General features: G+C 37.2%; 1 protein-coding gene across 2 annotated transcripts; it reads right to left on the bottom strand.

Moving 5' to 3' along the window:
• Positions 1-1,068: 1,068 nt before the first annotated feature.
• Positions 1,069-6,479, bottom strand: LOC108258186 (N-alpha-acetyltransferase 30). Of its 2 annotated transcripts, XM_053675848.1 has the most exons (5): positions 5,483-6,479; positions 3,993-4,116; positions 3,685-3,740; positions 3,340-3,439; positions 1,069-2,452 (listed from the first exon to the last, which is right to left on the bottom strand). In XM_053675848.1, the coding sequence occupies exons 1-5, from the start codon at positions 6,248-6,250 to the stop codon at positions 2,415-2,417; spliced, it is 1,086 nt and encodes a 361-aa protein (XP_053531823.1). In that variant the 5' UTR covers positions 6,251-6,479; the 3' UTR covers positions 1,069-2,414. The 2 variants fall into 2 exon arrangements, with proteins under 2 accessions (XP_053531823.1, XP_017312150.1); XM_017456661.3 differs by having other exon boundaries at positions 1,069-3,439; positions 5,483-6,477.
• Positions 6,480-14,120: the final 7,641 nt, after the last annotated feature.

The following is a 14,120-nucleotide window of genomic DNA, read 5'->3' as shown; positions in this document are numbered from 1 at the left end:
GTTGCCTTTATGTGTGAGGATTGACAAGATCACAGGCAGAAAATAATATGAGACAATATAACAAACAAGATTCACATCCACTGTACTTGTTCTTTAACAGATGTGAAGCAATAATGCAGCTTTATTATTCATGTTTACCAGAAGACATACTTGTGTCTGAAAGTTTAGACATATTTTAACTGGATTTCCTCGTATTTTCACTGAGCATAGTAAAACACTTCAGGATCATAGACTATTCAGTATCAAATTAAAGGCTACTGTATTTTTCCACAGTTTTTAAGATTGCGTTGACTTTAGTGGATACAAACTAAGGCCTTAATTGATATTTTCTCAGTTGTTAACTGGCAAAGTTTATAAAAGGTGTTTGATAATAGTGGGTTCTTGTTTCCACCACTCTAACAAAACTAGAAAATCGTGGACTCTTTGACATGTGTCTACAGGATAGGCACTATTTCATCCAACATTATTATTATCATGACCATTTCTTTCACCCAAATGATCTACTATTGCTTAATACCGCCCAAGGAGAAGCACCAGAGGAACTGATTCTATACATAACAAGATCATATATTGAATTTTTAACACTCCACATTGTGACAAGTGATTTAACATGCTGAAAATCTGAAGTATATAACATTGCATTCCTGGAACTGTAGTTAATTGCTGTGTTCATTCTTCCATTCATTATATTTGGTTGTAGAGTTTCTCTCTAATCTGGTCATGCCTCTAGTCAGGTGCAGATCCCAGTCTGATATAATAAGAATGAGGAGTTTTAAATCGCAAAAAAAAAGAGAAGATATTGCTGGATGTGAGGAACTTTATTTTACTTATCAGACTGTTACTGTCTGCTAAACTTGACCGACTGAATTAAGAGAAGACTCGAGGTAGAGAGATTTTTTTCAGAAGGTTCTGTGGATCAATAGTACAATGTACTTATTGGTCTCACTTTTATTTATAGAATAATTGTTGATATCTTTTCCTTAATTGTAAAGCTAGGCAGCACATCACAATTGAGCTACATTACAGTGTAATTCCAGTTAATAGCATTACTTACTCAGACAGACACTCTAAAAGTTAAAACAGATTTTATTTAAATGTAGTTCAATGAAAGTTGCAAGGTGTGAAATACCCGGTAAACAGTTCAGCTGCTTCCTCCTCCACTTATCTTCTCTCCTCTGTAGCCTTGCTCCTCTCTTCTACTTTCTCACACTTTCCACATACAGTAAGTCTTTCACAGTCCTCTATCTCCAGTAGACACCTCATCCTAAAGCTGACACATCAACTTAACTAGACACGCCACAGAATTATAAAATTATTTCCAATTTTCAGTTGTCTGACCTGATCTTATACATATATAGTTGTGTATGGTTTGCATCCCTCATTATGAAATAATATATTATATTATTTATATATTTTAAAAACATATCCAAAACATTAAAAAATAAAACAAGGCAACAATCCAAAGCATAAGGCAAGACCAACAGAAAAATACTCTTACTGTGGATGACATTCGGCAGACTTACTGCGTAACAAGAATAATTCACAGGATGCAGATTAGGTTAAGGCAGTTATAATATAAATGAAGTTTGGGCATACAAGTTATTAAATAATACTTACACAAAATTCTCCCACTTTTTGACCATTTTTGTTACTTGTAATAATAAAGGAACATTACATTTCTTTGTCTGGATTCCCCTAAACTTTGCATTCAACAGTAAAATGTTATATATTGAGTGCTTGAATCTGTTGAATTTTCTATAACAGCAGCTCTGACAGTAATGTCGGCTGTAATTCAAATCATGTTTATATTAACGTACTGGTTCTAATGTCTTAATAGTCTCTTCTCTGGTAACAACTCATTCACAGGGACTTGTATGGAGGACGCGCCACATATTCTACACCTAATAATAAAAGGATTTTTTTAAAATTGGTTTTTACATAACGAAGATTATAATCGTTTATATGGTGACGCTTTCTGTAGGGAGACATTTATGTAAGGAGTCTCAGGTGACAGTACTTTGTATGTTTTGGGGTTTTTATTTACAGCAGCATACTCCAAAAATAAAATGCAGAGTTCCTATGCAAAATGCATGAAAGATGGCACATCTGCTATTTTCCACGTTCCTTACTACTTGACTAAATTGATTAAAAAAGAAAGACTTATTTTGTAATTTTTTTTTAGTTACGTTACTTACTAAAATAAAATAAAATGTCTACGATGTTACAATAGTAGTAGTAATTCATAAACTGTTTCTCAAATTTTCTTAATAATGACCAAATCAGCAGGTGTTTTGTCAGATAGTTGCTGGTCAGACCTTGCTGTGTTTTTCTGTGGGGTAGACATGTTTTCCATCCATCCATCCATCCAGCCTCTATATCGCTTATCCTTTTTAGGGTCACAGGGAACCTGGAGCCTATCCCAGGGAGCATCGGGCACAAGGCGGGGTACACTCTGGACAGGGTGCCAATCCATCGCAGGGTGACATATTTTTTAAAGACATAAATTTAAAGTTAGAAATTCCTTCTCACATAAGCAGAATTTCACACAGAACCTACATGCTCCCTGAACAGCCGCAAACTATTCAAAACTGCTCAATTGCAAGGATTGACACTAGCATTATGTTTGTGCATATGAGCATCACTACCACATTAAAGAGCTCTGACAAACGATGAGTGTTTATTCTTTGTTTTGCTCTTTTAGTTCATGAACTGTACTTGTAGCCCATCAAATAATGCCTGATGCAACTAAAGCGTCTGGAGAAATGGACCAGTGTAGAGTGGAAGTCTCCCACACATGTAGAAACCACATATCAGCTTTACCAATAAGCACATTACTAGCACACACTGCTCACAGCAAACCCTCAAGGCAATCAAACACACACCACACTACATTAAAAAAAAAATCTGCACTCTTTGTTCAAATCACTTATAAGAATAAGCATGATGGGGGGGAAAAAAACACGTCTTGATTGAAGCCTCAAGTCAAACTAACACTAAAGCGACTTCTTTGTTGCAGCTTAATATTAATTGAATCTGCTGGATCTACCCTTTTTTGCTCTTCTGAGATCCAACCCTGCTTAGATTCACACCAGATGACTCCTTGAGGACTTCAATTGCTACACTTGTGGTGTTTTAACTTTTTTTTTCCCTTTTCTCTGTGTTCCCTGGCTCTCACAGAGATATATCAAATATAGTACTTTATTTAACCAGCAAAGATGGCCTTGAATGATTGTGCCCAGTCAAAATGGTGGTTTTGACTGTGAGCATACTGAAGAAAGGAAAGCTTTGACAGGGCCTGAGCTTAGCGTAGCCACAGTTTGAGCCGCAAAGCGTCCACACCGTTGAGATAATATCTGAAGAGCCGCTTGTCCCTCACAAACCCCAAGTTTTCATACAGCTTCAGGGCAGATTTGTTAGTGATCTCTGTCTCCAGCACCACCTAGTATAAACAGAAACAAACAAAAAATACCTATGATTAAAGAAAAATAATGCAATATAAATAATATAAAATAATGTTTGTGTTATTAAAGCAAAGGTTTGCTATAGTGACCTCTCAAATATCATGCTTACTCACCCATAAATAAACTAATCACCAACAATCACTATTATTTTCCTATTTGTCCAGATACAATAATCTGAGCATGTAGTTTGAACAAATGTGTAAAATAGCATGTGTAAACTCACTTCATCACAGTCTCCCTCCACCATAGCATAGATGGCCTTCTTTACAAGGTTAGTACCTAAAACAAAAAGCTTTGTGCAAGGTTTTCCAAGGACATTTATGTACAAGGTCAGGTGATATGCATTTCCTGTCCTCATCTGATACAGTGAATCACTAGGTTTATGATGTGCATAGATATGTCTCACTTAAGTTTTTAGTTCTTCAAAATAATTTTTAAAACATAAATTCTGGACCAAATGAACGATAAACGCTGGTCATATTGTACTGCACAAAATCACCTGGTCATTAACTTATAAAGAGGAAACCTCACCAATGTTTTTTCGACGATGTTTGGAGTCCACAGCAAGCATGGCAATGTATCCACGCCGAAACATCTTCTTGTGCATGTCTAGTTTACACACAATTGCTCCCACACAAACCTCCTGTACCATTGCCTGAAATAAAAAATAAAAAAGTAATGCTCAAAAATCAAACAATGACAATCATTAATAAACTGTATAGTGATAGAAGCGCTAACTTTATCTACACTTCTGTTCTATGCAAAATTTTCAAAAGAGTATAACACAAACATTTTTTTTTTTTTTTGCCTCAAATTCTTCAAAAGTTTCCTCCAGACACCCTGCAGTCAGACCTGAAATGATGAATTATTACAGGGACCAGAGCATTCCTATTCCTGTCTGTAAGCCATGACCATTAATTCCTCAACAACTTTAAGAACTTCATCAAATTTAACACACCAGTAATGCATTTGTGCTTTATGTGAGAAAGTATCTTGTATCAGTGGCTTGCTCAGTTGGGATAAATTCACACCTTTAATATCTGTATACCATGTTGATATTTCTGTAAAGCTGCTTTGAGACAATGTCTATTGTAAAAAGTGCTATACAAATAAAATTGAATTGAATTGAATTGAATCTGCTACCATGGCTGACCTTTCCCAAGGTTGTTTAAATGTCAAAATGTCCTATGAATTATGCACTGGTAATCACAAAAGCTAGTGTGATGCTTAATGTTACACCATATGTAAAATGTAAGACCGTTAAAAATTACATGAAACATGTTAAATCATTCTAATATAGGGATGTTCCATTCAAATTATCAACTACATCATTCTCGCAAATTAAACATTTATTAAGGTTTTTTTTGTTGTTTTTTTGGCTAAACTCTGTCATGATCACTGCTTTATCAAATAGTGTTCCTAAACCTGCTTCAAGAGTAACATATATCATGGAATAATATCCTATGGGTTAGTCACTGTGCTTTTTTTTATCTTTCATTACTTTTGTACAGATATGATCAGAACCCATGATAAAATTATGTTTTTGTTACACTTTTTAATAAGTTCTTCTTTCTATGTTGCTCTCTAGTTTGTGCACACGGTCCATGTCTATCTGTGTGGTCCAGCAGTAACCGTAAAAATGCACACTTATTACATATAACCTCCACTCGGGCATTACCACAGCTTCTCGACACCCAGTGATCCAACTCCGGTTTCACTTGCTGTCGTTGGGGCTTTGCAGTGGGAGTGGATTAGGCATGCTTTAGATAGAAATGCTATTCATTTTACAGAGGCCTTTTTGTACAGCTTGTGCTTCAACAATGCATGGTGGTTGCCAAATGAAAACCTTTCTCCTGACAGCAACTATTCGCAAAGTTCTAGATACACTGGTCCAAAATACAGACTGATATTTATTTTGAGTTTCCTCATCCACATTTCATCCTGAGGTTCAGTCAGAACGTACAACCCAGTAGTTCACTGAACCGATCATAGACACAAGTTAGATGTAGTTGCCAACGTACCAGAAAGCAAAGCTGTGGCCAGTTGTGGATAAAGTACCGGTATGTATATATGGAATAAGGCTCGGAGAGATCCTTGGTTATCAGTCTCATTATGCCTGGCATTTGTAGTTCAGACTCATAGTGCACATACACAACATCCTGACTTTGGTTCACTTCTGTGACAGGCGAATGGTTCAGATCTAACCTGCACATCTCTAATACTGGTCCATCAGCAGCAGCTACAGTTTGAGATGTTACCTCAGGTCCTTGATCATTCCTTAGGTAACATTTTGTGACTTTATTACCAAGGTCATGTCCAATATTTGCATGTCTCTGACTGGTTTCAGTTCTAGATAATGTAACTAAACTGATGTCACTGTTCTTGTTCATGTCTTGGCAAGGTAAACCTAGTTTGTGCTCTGGGTTGTTGGTGTTTTGTACAGAGCTGGATCTGTCAAAGTGCTCTGCAGTCGCATTAAGTCCATTCAAGCTCTCATCCTCTTTATGATTATGGATAAAACCAGACACTCCGATACAATTCAAGCCGTTTATTCGTCGCTCAAACGTTTCACACTGGTGGTTCAGCTCCGAGAACGGGTAATCCCGGTTGTTCCCTCGTTCCAGTTTACACCCGCATACATCTGGTTTCTGTCCAGTATCTGCCACGACCGAGTCCTGCAGCTTACGCCCGAGTTTCTCCCGTTCCCCGAGGACAGAGCACCCATTCCCCTGGAAAGAAATCATCTCTGCCCGGGATCCGCTGCCAGGCCCAGTTGGAACCGCGGCCATCAGCGTTCACGGTACAAAACCTAATAAAGGAAGCAGTATTCACCGAGTCTCATAAATGAGACACTGAACAAAACGCGTCCATAAAAACGAGAGTTCATTTTCAGCCTCTGATAAGCTCCGGCTCGCTCAGTGTCTGCACAGCGTCGTTCTCCTCACTGCCGGAAAGGGATGCGTCGATACGGTCGCCATTATTGCTGCAAAGCAGTTTCACGACACACCGCCGCATATCTTTCACTGAGACAAATTCTGTTTTCAATTACGCAACAGTCCCAAGAAAGTAGGGTGAATTCAGGTGTATTGGGACAGTTGGGTCAGTTTAAGTTAGCAGCATTTATTTCATATTATGGCCTGATAAGTGAAAATCAAAACTTATGTTATTAAACCCTTGATACATCTCCGCTGAAAACAAAATTATAGAACTGGAATAAAGTTGGTTTGACGTTGGATATTCGCGGATATACGGAAATTAAGGGACCGTCTCTAAAGTTACATACGACATTGTTATACACGTTTCTAACTTAAATAGTATTTGAAGGGAATGACTTACAGTCATATAACCAACTGTAAAGTGTTCATCTAGGTGTCAGCTATAATGCACACGCACACCTCTTAGATTTTTGATATTTAACAAAATAAACTATTAAATCATATATAAATATTGCCATGTATTTTATTACTGCAAGGGCTCATACACAAAATATGCCATTATTTACAGCTCAATAGCATTTGAATGGAATGATGTACAGTCATGAAGCCAACTGTACAGTGTTTGACTAGGTGTCAGGTATGACGCACACCTTTTTATATTTTTGATATTTATTAAAATAAGCTACATATGTATGTCACTTTAGAAACGGTCCCATAATTTCAGCATATCCGCGAATATCGAACGTCCAAGGTCAAACCAACTTTTGACTTTTCCATTAACAAACGATACCATTACAGAAATTCAAATAGTTTTACTGGTTTTTAATGGAACTATAACCGTCCTTGTAGGTCTCTACTGGTAATGTGTTGGTGGCATGTTTATGTCTAGTGGAAAAATATACAAAGCATTGAACCCTAATAGAATATGGCCCAAAACACACTACATTCATTCGAATTTCTGTAATGGTTTAATTGTGGTAATTATACCATTACAGAAATTCGAATGAATGTAGTGTGTTTTGGGCCATATTCTATTAGGGTTCAATGCTTTGTATATTTTACAAATATACCCCCCCCCCCCCCCCCAGCAGGGCTGTATATGCATAATATGTACTACCGTAACGTAATGAGCACAAAGTCTGTTCATATCATGTGTACAAGTTTATAATTTTAAAAAAAAATTCAAGATATCCAGCATGATTCTGGCTAATTGGAACAGTCTTAAAATACAATAAGTGGAGAGAGGAAAAGTAAAGGAATATAATGAATGAATGCATGATTTTTTTTTTTACTTAGTATGCTGTGTTCATATAATTTTAGAGATTTATTTGATGTTTATTTTTTTTAAGTTCTGTGTTATGCTGCTACTCCAAGAACAAAACTGGTAAAATGTTGTACTTTTAGTGGTGGTTTTCTACTGTGATTTTTTAAATTAATCTGTTTTACTGAATTTTATAAAATATTGGTATGTATTTAGAAAATATTGGAGATATCCCAAATCTAGACTGGTTGGAGTTGTAAAAAAGAGGGGGGGGGGAGAGAGAGAGAGAGAGAGAGAGAGAGAGAGAGAGAGAGAGAGAGAGAGAGAGAGGAATGTTACTTAGTGCACCTTAATATGTACTACCTTTTACTTAGTCTACTATGTTCATACAATATTAGAGTATGTGGATGATGAATGTCCTATTATTGAAATTTTATTAATTGATTCCATGAATAAGTATGATGCAAATAAATAATGCGTCAATTTACCAAACGTGTCATTAAAAATAGTTTTCAGTCGGTCTGGACAAATGGGTATATACCTTGAAGATTTTTAGAATTTCTTCATATAGGTATTTGTAGTGCAGTACTGCTAAAGTAGGAGAAGAGGGCGGTGTTGTCGCATTGTTGTTCCCCCCTCAATCCTGTACCTGAGATCCTAATGCCCTGTAATGATAGCATTGAGCTTAGCAACTTGTGATATTTGTTAATTTGTAAATTGAAATTAATTCGCAAACTTTTGTTCATAACTTTTAACAATAGCAACATTTGCTTTATTTTATTATTCTGAACGACTAATGATTAGTTCACCACTATTCACGATAATAGTGATTGTTAGTAGTGTAGGCCCTATACACACATTATCAACAACATAAACTTTCAAATACAACCATTTGTGAATTGTCAAATTCTGAATAACTAATGTTCATGGTACATGTTGTTATAGGAAAAGAATAAATGCAAAGCGTTGCTTGTGGTTAGGTTGTGTAAACTACCTATTAAGATAACTAAGTTACTTTAATATAATATGAAATAACCCAGGATTTTTAAAAAGTTTTTCTGAAGACTATTACATAAGTCCTCTTATGAGACTAATTAACTGTGTTGAGGATAAGGTATTCATGTTTTGTAGCTTTTTTGCAATAGTGAAGCATGGTTATGTTTGACATCCCTCATAAAACACACTCATATGTTTTGCAGGCGATATTAGCTTATTAGGTATACACTGTAAAAAAATATATATACAAATACAAAAATGTAATAAATAAACAAACAACTGTGAACATATTTTTAAGTATTGTAATATTATACATAGTATGAAATAACAAATTATCAAGTGCATTTGCTCATTTGGTTGATGCTTTAAAAAAACATGATGTAAAACAGATGCAGGACACAATGAGCCAAAGGTTAAGGGTCTTACTCAAGGACCCAACCATGGCAATTTGCTGGGATTTGAACACACAACCTTCTACTCTGTAGCTCAAAGGCTTAACCACTGAGCCTCTGCAGCTAGTCTGATTAGCTTCCACTGATTCAATGCAGTCATTCAGTGCATGTTAATTCATTCATGAATCCTGAATCAGTGCAAGCTAGTTGGGTTAGTTGTGGTGCCTCAGTAGTTTAGACTTTGAGTCGCACATAAGAAGCTTGTGTTCACATCTCAGCACTGTCAAAATGCTATGGTTGGGTCCTTGAGTGACACCCTTAACCTTCAACTCAGCTGTATCCTGCATTAATTGTAAGTACTTTTTTTTTTTTTTTTTTTTTTTTAAAGCATCAGCCATATGAGCAAATGTATTGGATTATGTGTTACTTTATAATATTGAACATATTATAGCACTTTATTGTAAATATGTTTTACAGTTGTTTATTGACTTGTTGCCAGTAAATTATTGCAAATGTGTGTGTCAATTTTTTACAGTTAGGCTTATGTATTTGTGCTGTCTGCACACACACTGTGTGTGTGTGTGTGTGTGTGTGTGTGTGTGTGTGTGTGTGTGTGTGTGTGTGTGTGTGTGCTCCCATGTGGTGCACACATACACCTAATCTTGTACGTAACCAATTCTTTGAAAGTTAAGCCTTCAGGCTGAGAAGTCTCTGATGAGCTAGAATCAGACATGCACAATCAGCCTCTCTCTTTTAATCTCCTTTGGAGGCCTATCTATTTGAGCAGGCTCTCCTTAATTACTGTCTCTTTCACTTAGCAGCCTGTGACTGAGTGTGAGAGCACTACCATGGCAGTGGCTGGGAATCCCATCCACTCAGTCATGCCTTAGTCATCAGAGCTTGCTCCCTGTTTCTCAGATTGAAACAGAACATTTTATTGGAAAAGATGAAAATATTAGAATAGAAGCAGATATAGTCAAACTCACCACAGTACAAGTTCATCAGAACACAAGCTCACTACAGTACACCATTATAATCAGAATTTTTAGTTAATGTGTTAATATTTCTGTTATTAAATCAGAATGTTTAAATATTACAAATTGTCCCTGCAATATTGTATTTCAGCCAATGTCCTGATTATTCATTCACTACACTTCATTAGGAGGTGTGGTGACACAGCAGGTAGTTTGACCCAGGGTTCGATTCTGAGCTCAGGTGACTGCCTGTGTGGAGTCTCCCAAAAATGTGCCAGTAGTTGGATTGGCTAAGATAAATCATGCCTAGGTGTGAATGAGTGTGTGAACATGTGCCTGTATGATGTCCTGCTATCGACTGGCATCCCATCCAGGGTGTGTTCTCGTCTCACACCCAGTGTTCCTGAGATTGGCTCTGACTTCATCATGACCTGAATCAGGATAAAGCAGTTACTGAAAGTGAGTGAGTGAATGCTCTTCAGTGATTGTTTTATCTTGGTTAGCGCTTGGTTGTGCTGGATCCGGGGCCTATCCTAAGAATACTGGGTTCTAGACAAGTATACAACCTGAATGGGATGCCAGTCCATGTTAAGGTCACAAAGCACACACATTCACACACTCACTCACATAGGGGGCAATTTTAGCATAGACAATCAACCTTAAGAATTAAGATGAAGAAAGAAATTAAGAATGGTTTAGGGCACCTGTATAGAAATATTAGCCTGTTTTATGTGGTGTGTTTGAAAGCAATGCATTAATATAGTGCAATTAGGGTCTGTGAAACATGCATACTGTAAAGGTGCAGAAATGTTAAATGCTCTCAAAAGATAAAGGGAAAGAGTAAAAATCTAATATAAAATTTGATTTGCATTAGTAACATGAAAAACATCCCTATATCATTCTTTAATCAGCTACACCATATTTTGTGCTGCAAAAGAATGCAAAGTACAATGCTGTGAAAACGTTTTCGTGTATATCCAATAATAAATTGTTTCAGAAATTCATACAAAATCTAAGATAAAGCAAAGGCAATCTGAGTAAACACAAAATACAGTTTTTAAATGATAGTTATTTATTGAAGCAAAAAATGTATCCAATACCAACTGGGCCTGTGTGAAAATGTTGCTAATTCCGCAAATCTATGAAACTGCATTCAAAATGAGGTTCAGCTGGACTAGACACCACCAGGCCTGATTACTGCAAACCTTGTTCAATCAGATCAAAACTTAAATAGAACTTTTTCAACAGCATGAATTGGTTAAAATGTCTTACCCAGTAACACAGTATGCCAAAATCAAAAGAAATTCGAGAAATGATGATGAAGAAGGTGATTGAAATTCATCAGTCTGGTTACAGAGCTATTTCAAAGGCTCTGGGACTCCAAAGAACCACAGTGAGAGCCATTATCTCCAAATGGAGAAAATCGGCATGGTAGTGAACCTTCCTAGAAGTGGCCGACCTTCCAAAATTCCTCCAAGAGCACAGTAACTACTCATCCAGGAAGTCACAAAAATGCCAAGGACAACATCAAAGGACCTACAGGCCTCTCTTGCATCAATAAAGGTCACTGTTCATGACTCCACTATCAGAAAGACACTGGGCAAAAATGGCACCCATGGAAGAGTGGCAAGGTAAAAATCACTGCTAACCCAGAGGAACATTAAGGCTCGTCTGAATTTTGCCAAAACACACCTTGATGATCCTCAAACCTTTTGGGAGAATGTTCTGTGGACTGATGAGTTGAAAGTGGAACTGTTTGGAAGACAGAGGTCCCATTTCATCTGGTGTAAACCAAACACAGAATTCCACAAAAAGGACATCATACCTACGGTCAAGCATGGTGGTGGAAGTGTGATTTTGTGGGGATGCTTTACTGCTTCAGGGCCTAGACAACCTGCAATAATTGAGGGAAACATGAATTCTGCTCTCTACCAGAAAATCCTAAAGGAGAATGTTCGTAAGTTGAAACTCATTTGTTATGCAGCATGATGCATAACATGCTGATCCAAATGATCCAAATTATACAAAGCGAGACTACAAAACCATAGGTCCTAGTCCTAGAAGTAAGTGAAAGACTGATCTCCAGTTATCGGAAGCGTTCGGTTGCAGTTATTGCTGCTAAAGGTGGCCCAACCAGAGTTTAAGTTTAAGGGGGCAATTAGTCTTTCACATTGGTGATAGGTGTAAATTTAAAAAATCTGTGAAAAATAAATAAATAAATAAATAAATAATCAATAAATAAAATCTGTATTGTGCGTTTTCTCAGGTTGCCTTTGTTTTATGTTGTATTTCATTTGAAGCTCTAAAACTATTTAGTATGAGATGTACACAAAAACAGAAGAAATCAATATTTTTTTCACAGCACTGTATACTGTACAGTTACAATTTGGCCTGTCTATTATGTTTTTATATTTTAATCTGAAATAGTTTAATGTACTACTGCAACCATTGACATTACTTATTTATTGGCTTCTAATTACCACCCTGAACAATGTCTTCTGTATAACTACTGCTGTCATATCCAATTGCCCCTCTTCAGCATCTCTATTTATGTTTGTACGTTTCATGCTGAGGGACACAATGCAGGTCCTGGAAAGGAGAGGGCTTTAATTAGTTTCTGTTAAGTTGATTAAGAGGGAAAAAGTTCAGGGTTGAGGCCGGACAAAAGCCACTCTGGCCAGTCGCAGGTGTTCTAAAATGTCTGCCAGATTCTACTGGCCAGATTAAAGTCATTCAAGCCTCTTTAGAGAAAGCCTGTCACACTGCTGCAGAGGGTAAGGAGCTCTTATGGAAAACTCTCTCTTTTTAAAAGCAACAGACTTTTGTCCCAGTTCCTGCCTTGACAGTCTGAGATACAAATGGTTATACAGTATATGGAAGAGTGAATGTATTTCTTTATAATTAGACATATTACTTATGTTATAAAGTGCTAGTAACATTAGTTTGCTAGATTTGTCCAATGCTAAATCCATCACAAAGTTGAAACAGCATTCAGTAAGTTGTTCATGGGCCATTTGGACCTCCCAGACTTCTGAGGCTGTCCATGCATAAATGCACATCAGCTGTGCCTTATTCGGCTCATTCTAGAGAACATGTCATCTGGTCAATCACATGCTCAAGCCTTTCACAGAGTTCTGAGGGAACAACCATATCCTTATCATGTGATCCTCCATTGTTTTTGCGGTTTCAAGTGCAACATGAATGGGGTTATTTGACCTGGCGTGTGAACACATGAACTAAAATTTATTAAGGCAGGCATGGCTGTATTGCCCTGCAAAAAAGTATAAAGAATATAGACAAAGGTAAAGCTGTGGGATTTGCCCCATTTGAAGGGTAAGGGCTGTGGAGCTAAACTTAAACTAAATAACATGTACTCACTAACTATGTCTCAAATGAGGGTGCATGCAAAAATAAGACAAAAAATATATACGATGTAGTGGAGGAAGAAGGAAAAGGACATGAGGGATAGAAAAGCAGAGAGTCTGCACTGGCAGCCCTGGCACAGTCAGGACCTCTTACTGTCTGATCGTCCTAGGGCCTTTTTGACGGGCGCCAACACAACAGGGAAGAGAGACAATTGGACAACAGCAGGGCTCATGACTGTGTGTGTGTGTGTTTGTGTGTGTGTGTCTGTGTGTGTGTGTGTTGGGGGGTGTTGGGGGGTGTTTCAGGGACAGGAGAAAATGAGGTGAAGGAGTCATAGAGAAGAGATTTCACAGATGGAATGATGAAAGGTGTGATGTTTAGTAAAGGTATAAAAGGGTGAAATTAGGAAAGTGAGTACAGGAGAGTGACTACAAAGAACACACATAGAAAGTAAAAAAGAAAAACCAAGATGGAGATGAGCAAATTAAAGAGGGTGGAAGTGTATTGTAGGCAAGATATATAGGGTGATAACAGAAATAAGGTGTCAAAGGAGGAGAGAAGTGAAGAGGTAAGTGGGGATTGCAGAAGGGCATGAGAGGGAGTTTATTGGGAAAAGGAAGAATGTCTTTATCAAAGCTGCAGATCATGTTGTTTGCATATTATTCCAAGTGAACCATCTGCTTGAGATAGATAAGCCTTTGAGGGCGAGAGAGAGAGAGAGAGAGAGAGAGAGA

This window comes from Ictalurus punctatus, chromosome 25 (assembly GCF_001660625.3).
Source record: "Ictalurus punctatus breed USDA103 chromosome 25, Coco_2.0, whole genome shotgun sequence".
NCBI classification, from domain to species: Eukaryota; Metazoa; Chordata; class Actinopteri; order Siluriformes; family Ictaluridae; genus Ictalurus; species Ictalurus punctatus.
The sequence above is the reverse complement of the archived record's forward strand: the minus strand, read 5'-3'. Positions and strand labels throughout refer to the sequence as shown.